This window comes from Pipistrellus hanaki (genome assembly GCF_964339955.1).
Source record: "Pipistrellus hanaki genome assembly, chromosome: 4".
In the NCBI taxonomy this organism is placed as follows: Eukaryota; Metazoa; Chordata; class Mammalia; order Chiroptera; family Vespertilionidae; genus Pipistrellus; species Pipistrellus hanaki.
In genome coordinates this window covers 69,360,115-69,379,095 of record NC_140506.1, presented here as the reverse complement: position 1 = coordinate 69,379,095, position 18,981 = coordinate 69,360,115, and the positions used below count along the sequence as shown (strand labels likewise).

Genomic DNA, 18,981 nt, shown 5'->3' with positions numbered 1-18,981 from the left:
TGTAACAAAATACAAAAATCTAAATTGCTTAAATAACTAATTTATAGTTTACAATTTGTCTTTTACTTTTGGAAGCCATAAGTCCAAAGTCAAGGTGTCCACAGAGCCATGCTCCCTCTAATGGCACCAAGGGAGAATCCACCCTTTCCTCCTGTAGTTTCTGGTGTTTGCTAAAAAAATCCTTGGCATTTATTGACTTACAGATGTGTCTGTCACTCTAGTCAGATGTTCTTACTTTCCCTGTGTGTCTTCTCATCATCTTCTCTCTACGTGTGTGTGTGTCTCTTTCCCCTTTTTATCCAAGCGCCTTTTAGTCATGTTGGATTATTACCTACACTAATGACCGCATTTTAACTGGATCACCTTTATAACAGTCCTATTTCCAAATAAGGTCACATTCTGTGGTATTATGGGTTAGGACTTCAACACAGCCTTTTTGAGGGACACAATTCAACCCATACCTCAGAGGAATGGGTAACTAAACTGTGATGCAGGCATTTGATAAAACAAACATAGGGGGAAATTATAGTAAAGCTTAAAATATAATGCTGATTTTAAAAAATAAAGACTCAGAATTGGAACAAAAACATAATATCCAAAGAAAAAAAAGATCAGATAAAACACAAAAAGTTAATATTAGTAGTTGTGATAGAAGTATGGCAAACATTTTTTCAATCTCTGGTTTCCAAGTTTTCACAATGTCAGTATATGGTTTGGTCAGGAACAATTGTTATTTGCAAGGCTAAAAATGTAACTTTCAGTGAAAGGAACTCTTCATCCCAAATTGCAATTTTAATTTTTTTTTGTTATTAATTATACTTGCAAAAAATAAAATTCAGTATCTAATTTGAGCTTTAAATATCTTATAGGTTATTCTAGTCTGGTAAAGGAATATATAAATACATCATTAATTTCCATTAGTAGTTCATTGTTTCTGAGGTAAAAACGTAATGGGAAGGATTAGTAAATAACTTTTGTTTAACTGCCATTTAATGCATTTTTTATTAGAATTTTAATCAAAACATTTTTTAAAATTGTTTTTTTACACATAAGTAGGCATATATAGGCAAATGAGTTCCGTCTTTTAATCAATTGCAACAGTATTTAAAATATATATAATGTAATACCACTACGGGATAGGGACAGTAAGCAAATGAAGAAAAAACCAGTAATGTATCTTTTCCAAACTACAACATACCCCCCAGGGACTTCAAAACATCTTAAACGAGGCCACCAGCATAAGAATTTGCCATTTGAATAAAACTGAATATATTTTGTTTGGGATCAAAGAATGTGCTGTGACTACAAAGAGACTATGTCAAGGAGAGGGGCGAGAAAAAAGAAAAAGAAAACATTGCTGGTCACTGGGCTGTATGTTTCAACATGTGTATCTCCTGTCTTCTGATGGTTGCTTCCAGACATTGACGAGTGCTTGGTAAACAGACTGCTCTGTGACAATGGCCTGTGCAGGAACACACCTGGAAGCTACAGCTGCACATGCCCACCTGGGTATGTGTTCAGGACTGAAACGGAGACGTGTGAAGGTAAGAGCTGTCTTCCTTGCCTTAGATGTGAGTAAGTAAGCACCTAGCTAGGCAAAACTGTCAAGTATATTGACAAAGTAATATAGTAAAAAGTATTGTTTGAATATTTTTTATGAATTTATAGTGTCATTCAGCTAATCTTCCAGTTTTAGAAATTTTGTGCACCTAACACGGTTTATGAAACTATCAGTTTTGTTCCATTCAGATAAAATAACAACAAACATTTGGAACATTTTGAAGTCTAAAAACAAAAGTGAAGAAAAAGTGAAAGGAGCCAGTTTGTTTTATTTGCTGAAATAAAATGTCAGATATTTGTTTGTTTACTTTGTTTTCCCTTTTTAAAAACTACTTTGAAGTTAAACAATAAAATAAAGAGAGAATGTTAACATCTTTTTGCATAATATTAGACTAGGGGAACCTGAATTGTAATGGCATACTCGGCTCTGAAGCATTTCACTTATGAAATGATTGCTATATCTCAGTGGTTGGCCCAGAAAATATGGGACCTGAGTAAAAATGGTCACCTTAATTAAATTTATAGTCTTAAAAAATTGTCCTTTTCATTTGATCATTTAAAAGTTATTGCTTGGACTTGTAGATCATAAACCAGTGTTTAAAAGCTTATTTTCTTTTAACCACATTTTTCTGCAGTGAAAGTTCAGGAATGAGTTAAATGCTTAGGGAAGGCCTCATTTTCAGTGAGATACCAGCTAAGTAATGAGTGCATTCAATTATGTTTTTGTTTCCTGATCAAAGTTCTGTGTATTTCAGAATAATCTGTTGTATGACAACTAGCCATTGTTCCTTTTAAGTCTCGCTATATGAGCTTATAGAAGTGTCCCATGACACTATCAAATGCAATAGCTACTTCTGAATAGTAATTTTTTAAAAAGAGATTTCATCTTTAGTAATTATTTTGAGTAGCCCTTTCCTTATCTATTAAAGTATTGGTTTCTTAGGACTCCAAATCCAAGAAAACTGCAATGATAATATTATGCAAAAAGATGTTAACATTCTCTCTTCATCTTATTGTTTAACTTCAAAGCATTCTTGTGAACAGAAACAAGTTAGGACTGGAATAAGATGCCAGAACACAAATGATTCAGCTGAAATGGATGAAATGCAGTTACCAAGTTCAATCCTAAATTTAAGTTGAATTGGAGAGACCACTGAAAAACAGTAATTATCCTGAAGAAATGTGTAAAATACATTTTTTGTAATCTTAGTTCTGATAACTCTTTCTCCTCTGCCCACCCCATTTTGCAGAAACTCCTTTTTTTTAAAAAGCGCTCATTCCCACTTAACGTACCTGAAGGTTCAACTTCTCCATAGATGACCAGGGGCACATTTGAGAGTTTCAAATATCTTTTTGTAAGATATAAAAGATCTCACTTTAAACTACCTCAGGCTTCTAAATATATTCAACCAGATGCTTTATTTTCTAGCACCCACTCCCACTCACCTCCAGTCTATTATTTTTCAAAAATGCTCTAAGAAACATACTTCGTAAAAAAAAAAAAAAAAAAAAAAAAAAAAAAAAAAAAAATGTATTTCCTCCATGAGTAGGAATTTGGTGGGTGGGAGAAGGGATTTCAAGAGTTTATTAATCATTTCTTTCTTTATTCCCACTTGCTTCCCACTGTCTTTTATCGTTTTATCTAGTGTCTGTTGGAGAATAAGCTTCTGTTTAATGTTAAGAACTTCTGGAAGCAAGACTAGGATAGGATAGCTTCTTGATGTAAGTGGGAAGCCGATGATTACTGGGACCGCAGCAGCAGTACCCTTCAGGGTTACTGTGAGAGATACACTTAATGGAGAACCAAATAGATAGTGCCTTTGATTCAGTTTGGCCAAAGTTTGGTTTGTAAACTGAATTGTCAATGATATTTATAGCATATTCCCTCCATTTTACCAAGTAAGATGGAGTTGAAGGATACAAAGAGCCAACATACAAAAAATTGGGGAAAAGGCACAACTCTGGTACTTAGACGAACAAGTGAAGAATAGGAGCAAATGATGTTTAATAGTATAACACTGGATGATTTCATAAACATTACGGCACATTAATGCAAAATCAGACAGTGTTGAGGGTTAGGAACAGTTCTCTTCACTTATTTTGTCCAAATGGTAATTGTTCCTAATAAATCTGAGCCTTTTCTTTAATATGAAATATATTTTATGTCTGTCATCCACAAGGCAGAAGTTCATGTTATGTAAATAAAAAAGAAATGATAGAGAAATACTTTGGCTGTAACCTATGACATTGGTGGAAATATAAATGGTTTATTCTGGGAAACCTAACCAAATAACTTTTTATTTCCTTCCCACTGTTATTTGCATTTTATTAAATGTTTTGCCAAAAAAGTAGACCTGAAGGCCACAAATCTCTTTTTCCCTTGGGTCTCTTTTTTATTTCCACCATTGAATTCCCACAGTAAATTTGTCTGCCTGAAGCAGTTCTCTTCATTCTATTCTTCCTAAACTAATTTCCAAAGACGAGACAGGGAATTATTAGCAGATTTAATATAGACTCTTAACTTTCTCTGTGTATATTTGCTGTACTCACTAATTGTGCTTGTCATTTACATTTTCAGTAGGCTATTTTAAATATATCATAGCAGTAATAATAAAGTTCCTCTGATATTTCAGACTGAAGTTACAAAAAATTTATTTTGCTTTTTTGTTTGAGCTCTGAGAGCCTGTGAAAGTTAAAATTTTTACGGCAAGCACTGTGGTTTAGATTGTGTTTCCAGTGACATAACTAGTTAAATGTAAACCAGATGTGCTTTGAAGTTTATTTCCAGGAATGTACAGTGAACTGTTTCAATTCCTGGTTCCATGACATTTATAACATTAAAACATTGTATTTAAGGAAAAATTAAACAGTTGATATCTGTAGCTGTCATTGCATGTGTTTATAGTTTTGGAGTTCATAATTGCTTAATTTAAAATAGGGATTTTGAAAATATATGATATTGATTTTTCTGTTTGGGAAGCTTCTTACAAATGAAATGAATAGGTGAGCTCTACATAGACTGTCTTCAGATTAGTTATTTGCTTCCTGACCATCTGATTCCTTTTTTACACTGTGTTTTTACTAAAGAATTTCAGCACTCTGGAATAGATTTTTTTCATTCCAAATCTGTGCTATATTTACAAAATCTGCTCTTGTATTTTTCTTTTAAGAGGTATTTTTGCTACAGACAACCTGAAAGAAAGATGTATTTATATTTCCTCAAACAATTTTTACTTCAAAAATTAAATGACTACCTGGATACTTCTTTAATAGTTTTGAAGTAGCAAAGAAGGAACACACCTGTTTTCCACATTAATTTTTAAATTTGCATTTTAAGTTCATTGACTTGAAAATCAACAGTGAGCCCTGCCTTTTCACGACCAGTTTAATTATATTTGACTTGAGATGGTCAAAAGTAAGCATTACAGTGTTATAGTTATTTATCTGGATGTTTTCCTCAATATAGTATTTTATATTTAATTCAAAGAGGTGTTTAGAAAAATACTAAGTATTCTGGTGAACTTAGAAACCCTAGTTAATTTTTGATTTAAAAAAATGTCTTAAGGTATGTTGATCTGTTTCAGGTAATTAACCAAATACAAGAAGAAATCTGTGTATTCTTTAAATTGAGTGGTTGAATTTATACTGAAAGTCAGTCTTTGATATTGTTGCTAGTACTTTAGCTGAAACTGGTATATATTTTTAATTAACTCGTGTTAAAATATTTAACTTTATCGGTTTGACATTTTCATTATTCACCACCTGAGAACATAGGCATACTCTGGTTCTGTTTACTTCTGACTGTCAGTAAGAATTGTTTAGATTATGGTATATAATTTGACTTAGGACTCAAATGAAATTGATAATAGTAAGGTCTATATGAAGCAATTAAAAGTTTATTCTCTTTTTTTATTTTACTAAACTTATACGTGCTTTAAAAATCTTACCACACCAAACATGTACAAATGTGGGCAAGGACTGGAGGAGAAAGCATTACCTGGCGTTGAAGTTTTATCCCTTATTTTCTTATCCCTTATTTTCAGGAGTTTGGAATTAAAGCCAGCATGGTGATGTTTTCTTTCTAATACAGGCTCTTTACATTCTTCCAAAAGCTCTGGAACCATAAATGACAGTCAGCCTTTGTTTGTACACAGCGCGTGGCACCTAACAATGTGTTGCTTTCCATGGAACCAAATTTCAAATTTCCCACAAGACAGTTACATCTTATTATGGAGGAAAATTGACCCAGTTTATGTAAAGTTGTAGGAAAGTAGTGAAGATCACATACTAAACCCTTTTAAAATAGGCTGCTTTTGTCCTACTGGGTCCCCTGGCCTGTATGTGTGTATCCATGCTGTAAAATGCATGTCTTCATCCCCCATTCACTTTATGCCTCATAGATCCATATTAAAATTACAAGAGCCAACTTTACCAGACATTCTGGCATAGCATGGCTTGTTGGAATAATATTTTCCAGAAACACATGGCAGTTCTAACAGAATCTTTTCCTTCTGGATTGTAGATATAAATGAATGTGAAAGCAACCCATGTGTCAATGGGGCCTGCAGGAACAACCTTGGATCTTTCAATTGTGAATGTTCTCCTGGCAGCAAACTCAGCTCAACAGGATTGATCTGTATTGGTAAGATGCATGCATGCTGCTGATGTTTCAGTTTCTCTACAGACATAAGCAGAGACCTCAGGCTTTACTTTGGATAAAACAGAACATGATTACAGGAAGCTAAGAATTAGGAGTTACTCTAGTTGTTTTCTCTTGTTATCAACATAGGAGTAAAACAGGATAACATAAACTGGACAGACTCTTAAATTTTATTAGATTATAGGAAGTGTTCCTTTCATATAAATATTATATTATTCTGTAAGTTATAAGTGTTTCCATACCACACACATAATTATATTTGTTATTCTAAGAATGCCTTAGGCATCAATACAATCAAATTCCTGTTGCATACTTTTTATAAACAGCATTCTATGGTAAACAAAATATGATAGCATTTGGACTCAGTTAACAGGACAAGAATTTGAAGATTTTTTAGCTTCAAACAAATAGAAAGAATTTGTTGCTTTCTCATTTCTCCCATCAATCATAAATTTATGGGCTTTAAGGAAGAGAAGACAACCATTTTTCTGTTTTGGGAAATCTCTAAGGGAGAAAGATTCCAAAACTTCCAAGCTATCATCTTTTAATATATTTGAAAACATTTAAGGTTAGTTCTTGATAATGACAGTAGCACAAATATACACTGAGTAGTCAAATTATTATGATCTCTGAACGAATAATAATCTGGCAACTCAGTGTATATCCTATATAATAAAAGGCTAATATGCAAATTGTCCCCTCAAACAGGAGTTCGACCAGCAGGCAGGCCAGCCAGCTGACCATGTCACCTCCCTCTGGCCAGCTTGGCCAGACCCCACCCATACACAAATTCATACACTGGGCCTCTAATATATATATATTTTTCAGATTATTATTTGTTCAGAGATCATAATAATCTGGCCACTCAGTGTATAAAAGGGATTATCTGATCCATTGGTCTGCAAACTCATTATTCAACAGAGCCAAATATCAACAGTATGATTGAAATTTCTTTTGAGAGCCAAATTTTTTTAACTTAAACTTCTTCTAACACTACTTCTTCAAAATAGACTCACCCAAGCCATGGTATTTTGTGGAAGAGCCACACTCAAGGGGCCAAAGAGCTGCATGTGTTTCTCAAGCCGCAGTTTGCCGACCACGGATCTGATCAATTACCATAAAGAGCAATTCAGCACATGAAAGAGTAAAATAAAACTATCCCTGTGATTTTTCCCCCCTGCTTCTAGTGTCTGTGGCTTCAATAGATAGGCATATCATAGTTTATATATCACTAGAGACCCATGCATGGTGGGGTCCCTTTACCTGGCCTGCAGAAATTGGCAGTCCAAAACCTTTGAGGGGTCCTAGATTGTGAGAGGGTGCAGGCATATAAGATCTTTGGTTAATTTCTCCCTCCTCCCCCTTTTCATTTGAGATTCATCAGTCTGTTTCATGTTTTCATGCCTGTGCCTTGAGCATCAGCCCCTTGGTGGTCAGTGCACATCATAGCTACTGGTTGAAATGTCACTTAAGCTTTTATACTTATAACAGTGGCCTGGGGCATGAAATTCGTGCACAGAGGGGGCAGTTCCCTCAGCCCAGCCTGCATCCTTTCCAAACGGGGACCCCTTGGGGGATATCCGATCGGGATCTGACCGAAACCAGCAGTCAGACATCCCTTTCGCAATTTGGGACCACTGGCTCCTAACCACTCACCTGCCTGCCTGCCTGATTACCCCTAACTGCCCTCCCTTGCTGGCCTGATCTCGCTCCCAACTGCCCTCTCCTGCTGACCTAATCTTACCCTCACTGCCCTCTCCTGCCAGCCTGGTTGCCCCAACTGCTCTCGCCTGCAGGCCTGATCTCGCTCCCAACTGCCCTCCTCTGCTGGCCAATTTGGTTCTAATTGGTCAGTTTCTATGCCAATCAGTGTCAAAAGCTCTACTTCCTGGGAAGCTATTGGCTCCTCACAGTTGACCCCAGATTTGGTTCTGATTGGTCAGTTTCTATGCCAGTCAGTGTCAAAAGTTCACCTCCTAGACAGCCATTGGCTCCTCACAGTTGACCCAGATTTGGTTCTGATTGGCCAGTTTCTATGCCTGTCAGCGTCTCTGGGCCTATCAACAGGGCCTGGTCAGAAAGGTGGGGCTGATCAGCAGCCCCGGTGGAGGCCTGGAGAGAAGTGGCCACAGTGCTGCTAACTAGGCTCTGAGGGAAAGAGAGAGGCAAGTGCTGTGAAAAGCTGCCTCAGATGCTACAGATCAGCCCCTGCTTCTCTTCAGGTCTTTTTCCAGGCCTGATTCAAAGCCCCCTCAGCAGTCACTGCTTGGTCACTAGGCCTGAAGCCTAAGTACCCAGTGCTGACTTCAGGACTGACTTCCAGATTGGTGTTCTGATTGGCTGATTTCTATGTCATTCAGCGTCTCTGGGCCTATCAATGGGGCCTGATCAGAAAGGTGGGGCTGATCAGCAGCCCCAGTGGAGGCCTGGAGAGAAATGGCCGCAGTGCTGCTGACCACCCTTAGAGGAAAAGAGAGGCAAGTGCTGGTGAAAAGCTGCCTCAAGATGCTACAGATCAGCCCCTGCTTCTCTCTTCAGGTCTCTTTCTAAGCCTCATTCAAAGCCCCCTCAGCAGTCACTGCTGGGTCTTATTAGTCAACTCTGGGTCGCCATGCAACCCAGTGCTGACTTCCGGATGGTCAGCCTTTGGTTGTGATCAGTCATTACACCCTGGCTCTTTATTATAGTTTGTAAAGATATTAGCTAGTATCCACCTTAAAAGTGAACTAAATGTATTCTTGCAATGGGAAGATATTTCAGTTTCATATAGTGCCAAATATAATGGAAGTTTTTGTGATCTAGCCAGTGCAAATTTTCAATTTAATATTTGCCAAAGACAATAGTATTTTCAGTATTCTATCTGATGTTAACAATATTTAGCTAGAATACCTGTTTGTAACATGAAGAGAAATGACCAAGACCAAGGTTACCAATGAAAACCTTCCCTTTGGAAATGCCAGCTCAGCTGGTGGAATGTGAGGCTTGCTCAGTTCTCCATATTAGGAAATAGCCTGGGGCATTTCTTTTCTTCTTATAGAATTCCAGATTGGGAGTGGGGGAAGGAGGCATGTGGGTTGGATCTGGTGAGGCAGAAGTATTTTTGCTAAGCCACAATTTCCAATTGAGATAGAGTTATTTTATCATGCAAAGGAAATGAACTCACCATTAGTTAATTAATGTCACTGAATACTAAATCTGTGTGCCACTTGGACAATCAAAGATATCTTAGCTTTGCTTCACCATAAACACTTCTATTATTTTGGCCTTTACTCTTATATTATTGATGAAAAATAGAACAAAGGCTTTTTATTCCCAAGTTATTATATTGGGCAACTACGTGCCACCATATTTTTCTCAGCTAATGTGTTATGTATTTTTTATTCATTATGATCAAACTTTAATATGCTAGCCTAAAGCTGCTCAGAAAGATAGTTATTTAATATTTTTAAAATTTAGAGATTTTTATCTGCTTTTTTATTTAAAACAATTCTATTTTTAAAATGAAATAAATAATAAAATATATTTATATAAAAATTATGGATTTCTAAAATTATATTTTTATTGATTTAAGAGAGGAAGAGAACGTTAGAAACATCAAAGATGTGAGAAAATCATTGATTGGGTGCCTCTTATACAACCCCCATTAGGGATTGAGCCTGCAACCTGAGCATGAGTCCTGACCAGGAATCAGTGACCTCCTGGTTCATAGGTCGACACTCAACCACTGGGCCAAACCAGCTAGGACTGTTTTTTTTTTTTTTTAATAGGACTGTCAAGTGACTCTAATCTGTGTTTAGCCTGCAAACAAACCACTCTTTCAAAGGGTCTCTAAATTTAAATGAAATAAAAATTCCCCTATGTGGTTATACATTTAAAATTAACCTAGAACACATTAATTAATTAGATACATAGAATAATTAGAAATTAAGAATCTATTCCACAAACTTCCTAAATATAATCTTAAACTATTTTATAAACTGCTTGAAAAAAATTATTGTTTTCTGGTGGAAAGTTATATTAACTACTAGAGGCCTGGTGCATGAAATTCATGTACTCGGTGGGGGGTCCCTCAGCCCTCGACTCTGGTCGTGAGGCAGGGCTGATGCGATGGAGGCTGGGCCCGTGGCTCGCGCAGGGTAGGTCTGGGGTCCTGCCAGTGTGGCAGGTCTAGGTCTCATGCTATTTCGAGAGCTGGGTCTCTAGTAGATAATAAAACAGTAAATTTGATTAATGCATTTTATTGCTCATATCTGATGGCTCTACACAATCATTGCCTTCATGTTCGGTTTGGGTCTGCATCCTGTCCTCAGATTGCGTGGATATGACCAGGACAGTGAGCTCTCTGTTGTCAAACCCAGTGGTCTATTTTTATTCCTCATTTTGGCCTATATTAGCAATGTTTGGCACAGTTCATCATTCACCCCTTCTCAAGAAGTTTTTCATTTTTAATCTATTTTTCTTTCTCTTTTCTGGCCTGGATTCTCAGTTTCCTTTGTTGTCTTTCATATTTTTCTACTTTGTAACTTGAAGTGTACCACAGGTCAATCTTTGAACTTCTTATCTCCAATGTCTACACTCATGCTTAGATGGCCTCTACATAGACTCTCAAATTAATCTCTTCACTAATTGCAGACTTGTATTTCCATCTGTCTGCATAGTTGTCTCCATTTGGAGACATTGCTAATGGACATTTCAAATGTATCATATCTTTCAGCTGTATCTCCTAAGGTCATTTCTGTCTCAAGAAAATGATAACTCCATTCTTTTAGTTGCTAGCCCCCAAAACTTTGCAGTCATCTGTAATACCTTTCTTTCAAACTCCACATTGAATTCATCAGCAAAACCTGTTGATTGTACTTGAAGTGTATCCATATTTCAACTACTCACCACCACCACCTCAATCTCAGCAATCATTATTTATCTTCTTAACTATTACTATAGCCTCCAATCTCCTTACCCTGCTTTATTTTTTCAGAGATTTAAAAAATGTATTAAATTTATTGGGGTGGCATTGGTTAATAAAGTCATATAGGTTTCAAGTGTACAATTTTATACTACTTCACCTATAGATTGCATTGTGTATTCACCACCCAAAGTCAAGTCTCCTTTAAATACCATATTTTTGACCCCCTTTATCCCTTTCTACCTCCCCTTACCGCCCTTCCCTCTGGTGACCATCAGATTATCGTCTGTATCTATGAGCTTTTGTTTGTTTTTTTGTCCTGTTTGTTCCCTTGTTTTCTGTCCCACATATGAGTGGAAGCATCTGGTTCTTGACTTTTTCCATCTGACTTTTTCACTTTGTATGATACTCTCACGATCCACCCATGTTGTCAAATGGCAGTATTTTATCTTCTCTAGCTCCTGACTGTATAAATACATGTATACCTTTTGTGTGTAAATATACACACAAGTAAGACAGACGGAGAGAGAGAGAGCATGCATGATGTTACAGAATGAGGACTCTGAAATCAGACTATGCAGGTTTGACTTGATGCTGACACTAACTGGGTGACCTTGGGTAAATTTGTTGACCTCAGTTTGCCTTAGTTTTCTTATCTGCAATTTGTGCATAACATATAGGGTTGTTTAAGTAAATAAGCTTATACATGGAAAGCCTTTAATACTGTTTGTTGCTACCTCAATAAATATTAGCAAGTGCTATTACAGTATATTTTACTTAAAATGACTACAACCAAGGTGATAATTAGTAATTAGTCCTTAAAACACACAGTAGTAGTATGGCCTATTTAAATACACAGTAGCCTTACAGGAGCTTCTGTTTCCTCTGTGCTATGGAATTTACAGGTTTAAGCCTATAAAAAGCCTATAATTTGAGGCCTGATACAAATGCCGATGAGCAAGTCTTTTTCATTTGTATACAGTTTTTACTCAAACTGAATCACAAAACAATAAAAAGCAGAGTGACTGTCCTTCTCTTCTCCACATCCTTGCCCCATAACTCTCTGTATCCAGTCAAGGAAAGAGTTGTTTGTTTTCTTTTAACCTGTGTTCCAGAGGACTTGGGTTTCAGGTAGCTGCTTCTTACCCACTGCTGTGTTCCATACGGAATCATAAATTACCAGTTATCCCTTCACAGACCTGCCCGTTTCATCGTAGTTCCTTTGCTGAGTTTCTGGTTATATTTTGTGTTTATTATTGAATTTTAGCAGTAAAACTTTATTAATTGAGTTTTAAAATAATTGAGTTTCAAATAAATGGTGGAATATGCTTTTTCTTTATTGTTTTCCAAATCTGTGTGTCTCAGTATGCTATTAAGATTCTGTTAAATTGTGTTTCTCACATCAACTGCATTGGAACCACCTGAGGAGTTTGTCACATTCAGATTCCAGGGCCACACACCCAGACATTTATGAATCTTCATGTTACATAGAGCTTTGGTAACTGTTGTGCGCAGTTCTACAAGGAAAACTTTATCAATGACGTATTTTACGCACTTACTATTTGCCATGTCAATATTTTACTGGATTCCTTGTCGCCGTTTCAAAATCAGTTATTTAATAGTCATTTAAGGAGGAACTTCAATGTGAAGAAATAGTCTAAAAGTATCAATAGTAGTTATTGCTAGATGGTTGGATTGCAGATGAGTTTTTTTGTTTCGTTTTGTGTTTTTTTGTGTGTGTGTTTTTGTTTGTTTGTTTCTTTGTTTGTTTCTTTTGGGGGTTTTTTTTTGTGTGTTTTTTTTACTGCCCGTTTTTTTCCAAATACTTTATGTGTTGCTTTTTGAACTGGAAATAAAACTATACATAGGTATGCATAGATAAATGCCTGCAAGAAAATACATAAAATATTAGCCCTAGTATGTCTAATTGGTGGTTTTATAGGAGATGTTTGTTTTCTTCTTTACCATTTTTATTTCTTTTGTGTTTTCAAATTATGCATCAAATAAATGTCTTCAGCTGGAGAAATACTGGTGTATTGGGTGGAAATTAGAAGAGATTATTTGAGGAATTTTATTACTTGATAAAATCTTAAATATCAAAGCAGTTATCATAAAGGAAAAATCGTATGAGTATTTTTTCACAAAAGAAGTGATCTTATTATGGTAATGCAAGTACAAATCTGGGGCAACGGTGGCTACTCTTAGAATACCAGCAGGTATAATTGTGTTAATTACCATATTGTGTGAGATACATATAGTACAGTATTTGATTTGCATGTATGTAATATGCTATATTTAAGTGCATATTCATGTAAATGTGCTCAAAGGATGTGCTATTAATATTTATTAAAAATAATCGTTTTGTGTGTTTTTCATACTATAGAAGTATTTTTGGTGTATATAAGAGATGAAAGCTCCCCATCCTTTCCTGTTCATTTTTAGACAGCCTGAAAGGGACGTGTTGGCTCAACATCCAGGACAATCGCTGTGAGGTGAACATCAACGGAGCCACTCTGAAATCCGAATGCTGTGCCACCCTTGGCGCCGCCTGGGGCAGCCCCTGTGAGCGCTGTGAGCTAGGTAGGAACCTGGCCAACGGGCTTGGGCTTCTCCCTCAACGGGGCACCCTTTCCACTATGTATCTCCACAGTGAGGAAGGCTGTTACATCATTACCCTCCCTAAAATGTCGTCTTTTATGGTGGAATTTATTCATTTCTTAAAATATGTATCTGTTTTATCTTTTTATGTAATCAAACTTTCTGAATATATTTTCTTTTTATCCTCACCTGAAAACACGTTTATAGATTTTTTTAGAGCGAGGAAGGCAGAGAGACAGAGACAGTGAGAGAGGCATTGATATGAGCAACGTTGATCAGTTGGCTCTCATACACACTTGGACTGTGGATCATACCCTCAATCTAGGCATGTGCCCTAACTGGGAATCAAACCCGTGGCCTTTTGGTGTATAGGATGATGCTCCAACCAACTGAGCCACCCAGCCAGGCCCTTCTGAATATTGAAGACAAGGAAGGGAGTCAGCTGGAATTTAGCTGCTGGATAATTATCAATATTTCCAGTGTCCTTGTTGGCATGTGTCCTTCCTTATAGTACATGATGTTTCCTTAAATCTTTTATTTGTTTACTTATAATTCAGTTGGCAATGTGAAAGCAAAAAGGAATTTCCAAAGGAGAAGTTATGGGACTACAATGTGGGTCAGCACTGATGAAGTTACCACAGCGTGTTACGTGTCACACTGCATTCAGCAAAGGGCAGCTGGCATCCTTGTCCTCTGCTCTCTAGCTTGTGGTTTTTACTAGTTCCACTTCGATTCCATTATACTGTTTCTTGAGCTTCAGACAGTTGTATTTTCTTTTACAATGAAGTAAAATATGTCCTGTTGTTCTCACAGATACGGCTTGTCAAAGAGGTTTTGCCAGGATTAAAGGTGTTACCTGTGAAGGTGAGTGTGTTCCCAGATGATACTGAAAATTTCTAGAGCTGTATGTAAAATTGTCACTGACTCTCACACTTTGGAAATATTTATCATTTTCAAAAACCTTGAAGTTTCTATAAGAATACTCAATGTAATCAATAAATGTTTTAGAATACTACTCTTAGGAAACAGCTTAGAGTCTCCCATTCTTCCCCTTTATACCATTGCGTCAATTTTCATGAGGCCGCCAATAGCCTTTGAGGCACAGAGCAGCTGGCAGAGGAACACGTCCGGGCTGTGTTCTAGAGACAGGCAAGGCTGTGGTCATTTTCACAGCTGGTGTCTAGGAAAACCAGTGGCTGTATTGTGGAATATTCCTACTTAGCTCAAGTAATAATTCACATTATATTGCAAGTTGAATATACTGCATGGGAAGTAAGACTACACCTGCTTTTTCTATTTATAACATCTTTATCCCTGCACTTGTTTCATTTCCCTGCAGATGTTAACGAATGTGAGGTGTTTCCTGGTGTTTGTCCAAATGGACGCTGTATCAATAGCAAAGGATCTTTTCATTGTGAGTGCCCTGAAGGCCTTACATTGGATGGAACTGGCCGTGTGTGTTTGGGTAGGTTCATGCCCTTGTGTATTTTATGCATGAAACCAGTCATAAATTTGTCTTACTCTTTGGGCAGTCACCAGTCCAAACCATTAGGTTGTAGCTCAGTATTTTAAGGGAAGTGCTTTAAGTGAGATATTTTTAGGGAAAATCACTAATGGATATTTTTAAAAATAAATGTTTGTCAGTGAAATGATTTCTATAGAATACAGAAAGTTGACACTGCTCAAAATTTTACCCCCAAAATTAAATTTCTTTAATCAGGTATTTTGGGCAAGTTCAGTCTTTCATACTGAGTCAATCGAGTGAGAGAACTATGAGTATTTTGAAACATGGAAGAAAAATTGAAGACTAGTGTTTGAAGTTAACATTTACCAGCCCACTGCAGCAGTGCTCTTAAACAACAGTGGGGGAAGTCACGGTCAAAGTTATGTTGTTTCTCTTTGAAAACATTGACCGATCTCTTTTCTTCCTTAACTTCCTTTAGAGTTTAAATTTTGAAAATGCTTTATTTTCTAAAGATCTAGAATGTAGAAGCTTTTTCTTTCAATATTGTATTATAGAAATGCCTTGTTGACCTTATTCTTTATCAATTTCATGCTTGACTGAACTTGAGTTTCATGTTTGAAAAGAAACTTGTATTAATTCTGTAAACAATCTTTTATTTACTTAAAGGATTTTTCCAATATGTAATGGAAAGTAAGTTTTAAAAATAACCTTATATGGGTTTGTATTTTAATTTTAAGTTTATAGAAAAAACCTGAGCAATGGTAATGTTATACCCAAAGATCCTTAATCATATATGTATTCATCAGTGATTTTTACAATTAGTGGTAAGAAAAAAATGTTTGCAATATTATACAGTTTAATTATTATAATTAACACAGATTTTTAAGTTAGTTTTTGATGACACAAATTTGAATATAAAATATGACTGTAAAATCGTTTGGAAATATTTAGAAATTATAATATTCAAAGTCTGAATAAAGAAAAATTCTTTTCAAATTTTTATGTTTAAATTATTTACAAGGTTTAGAATAAAGTTAAGTATCTCTTAAAGATGACAGAGTGCCAGTATGCTAAGTGACTAATGAAATTAAGTTGCCTTCAGTAACCAAAGGATACTATTTATGAAGATATATCATTAATTATGAATCATCACTAAGCAGAATTAATTCCCAATAACATCCCTCAAAATTAAAACTTCTATGATATTCTAAAAGGATATGTTGAGTTTTTCATCTCTGTACTTTGGTTAATGTTTTTGTCACTACTTGAATTATGCTACATTAATTGCTTGTTGCTGGAGATGTGAAAAAGTTTCAAGAAGGGATTGGCTTATAAAAATGTAAAATTTTCTGAGAATAAAATTAGAGGTAAACTGCTTTTAAAGAACTTATCTAAATCAGGAGTCCCAAACCACAACACTTTCAGGGGACAGGCAGGTAATATAAATGAGTGAGGAGGTAAGAAGGAGTGGTGGGGGTCGCAGCAAACTGTAGAGTACATAAACCATCCAGAGACTTCCAAATTTATATTTTAGTTTCTGTACAAGCCAATCAAAACATTCACAGGCCATATGTGGCCAGTGTGCTGACAGTGTTTTGACTCCTGATGTAAATACTGATATGAATCTGCGTAGTAAAGACACCGGATTACTCTGCCAGGCTATCATAACTTTTTACATCCTTAGTTCAAATGCTTTGTTAAAAAAAGAAAAAGAGATTAATCCCAGAATAGCTTCTTGAGCAAATTACCTTAATTACTTCAAAAACAATTTGACTCAAGCCAGAGTTCTCAGGCTACCTGTACTTAAATAAAACTGTCACATCTTGTTAAGATCCTTACTACCCTAGTGACAGCACAGGGTAAAGTGAGATCAGCCCCTGAGTGTCTTGTGGTAAGGAGACTCATTGGATTACTGTTACATCTCAAACTGGCGGGGAATGTGGAATTTGGTTGGTGTTAATGCAGCTATCGAGGGCAAAATCATCTGTGAATATCTATATTCAGTCTACCAAATCAAAATCAAAATTTACCAGTTATTTCTTCTTTAAAAATAGGACTTCTTAATTATAATACTTGGAAATGTCTGTAATGCTAAGCTAAAGGAAGTAGCTAGAGTTGATATTACTTTTGGTTGAGAATTTGAAAGAATCAGTATTGACAGCAAAATAGAAAATGCATTTATTTGTCTGTGTTTGCATTTCCATTAGGGATCTCTTTTCCTCTCTTAAATAGTTTCCAGGTTTAAAAAAGGATTTAATATCTTGAAATAATCTTATCAAAAAAGACATGTTATTTGGTTAAGGGAAGCCTTTTCTGAACTTATTTTCCATATTTGCAATTTAACAGCCAAGTGTTTGACTATAGTTTGACCAAAAACTCTACTGACTGACAGATAAATGAGTTATCTATAGATTATACTAATTTACCCTATTTTGTGACTTTTGATCGATCTTAGCTAGCATGCTAAGACTTTAGTATGCTTTGAGGTTGAAGGGAAAATGTGACATTTAAACAAATAATTTGGCCCATTATTAGAGCAGATTTACATAAGCTAAAGCAAAAGCCATGGTGAAAAGATAAGTTTAGCAGGGGGGAAAAAAAAAAAAAAACTTTAAGTGCAATAATAGTTTTTCTTTATCAAGGTATTTTAATCCTTGTATCAATTGGGCTGTAGATTCCAGTTGGTCATTTACTGTTTATAACTAGGATGCGACAGGACTGCTCACAAGCTTCTCTAAGCCATTCAGTGAACAAGAAGAATCTGTCACTGAAATGATTTCATTCTTTCGAAAGTGAGCAATACAAAAGAAGGGGATCGTAGGTGATGATATGAAAGGGAACCTTTTCTCCTGAAGGTGGCTTGTGAGAATTCAGTGATCCTGAAGGAGAACCCACCTTGCTCTCATTAGACCACTGTCATTATGGACTTCATTCCAGGAAGGGCTGGGCTGTGGCTCTTACCCCTGGTGTCTCTCCAGGGCCTGGCTTCATGCCAGGCACCAAGCAGTGAACATTCAGTATCTGAATGTTCAGTGTTACAACTTCATCTCAAACTGCCATTTCCCCCTCCGCCTAGACATCCGCATGGAGCAGTGCTACCTGAAGTGGGATGAAGACGAATGCGTCCATCCTGTTCCGGGGAAGTTCCGCATGGACGCCTGCTGCTGTGCCGTGGGGGCAGCTTGGGGCACCGAGTGTGAGGAGTGCCCCAAACCTGGCACCAAGGAGTATGACACCCTGTGCCCCAGGGGGCCTGGCTTTGCTAACAGAGGGGATGTCCTTACTGGAAGGCCATTTTACAAAGGTAACAGCGGCACATCAGTCCCCCTACTAACACTCACCCTGCACATTTTCTGAGAGTTGCTTTTGCTTCAGACATTGGATTTCCCACTTTATTTTCTTTGTTAGACGTAATTTGTGCCAACCTTATATCCCAGGTGTGAAAAACACCTATAAAAAATGGCATGGAAGTAAAGATACAAAACAGTCTGTGAGTCTCACTTTCCTACTATCACTCTACTGTAACTCTGCTTTCCTTAGCACGGCCCGACTAGATGCAGCAAAAACTTCTCTAGATCCCTAAGCTTTACAAAACAAACAAGCAAAAATAAAGGCATCAGAATTCTTCATGAAGAACACAAATCTTCTTCATGGTTGAAACTTTTTGTGTGGCATCAATGTGATCATTGATATTTTTGACTTGGATACTTTCCATCATAATAGATTTTAAACTGAAAGTGATAGGCCAACTCTTTTATGTCAACCAGCTCTCCAGTCCGGCTTTCTCTGCTTTTA

General features: G+C 36.5%; 1 protein-coding gene across 1 annotated transcript in view; it reads left to right on the top strand.

Moving 5' to 3' along the window:
* The window catches only part of FBN2 (fibrillin 2), a 241,195-nt gene that overhangs the window by 151,707 nt on the left and 70,507 nt on the right, over positions 1-18,981 (top strand). The window contains exons 19-24 of the mRNA XM_084880950.1: positions 1,419-1,544; positions 6,083-6,202; positions 13,566-13,703; positions 14,535-14,585; positions 15,061-15,186; positions 18,263-18,490. Of these exons, the coding sequence (XP_084737076.1) occupies positions 1,419-1,544; positions 6,083-6,202; positions 13,566-13,703; positions 14,535-14,585; positions 15,061-15,186; positions 18,263-18,490 (789 nt within the window). The remainder of the gene's footprint in view (positions 1-1,418; positions 1,545-6,082; positions 6,203-13,565; positions 13,704-14,534; positions 14,586-15,060; positions 15,187-18,262; positions 18,491-18,981) is intronic.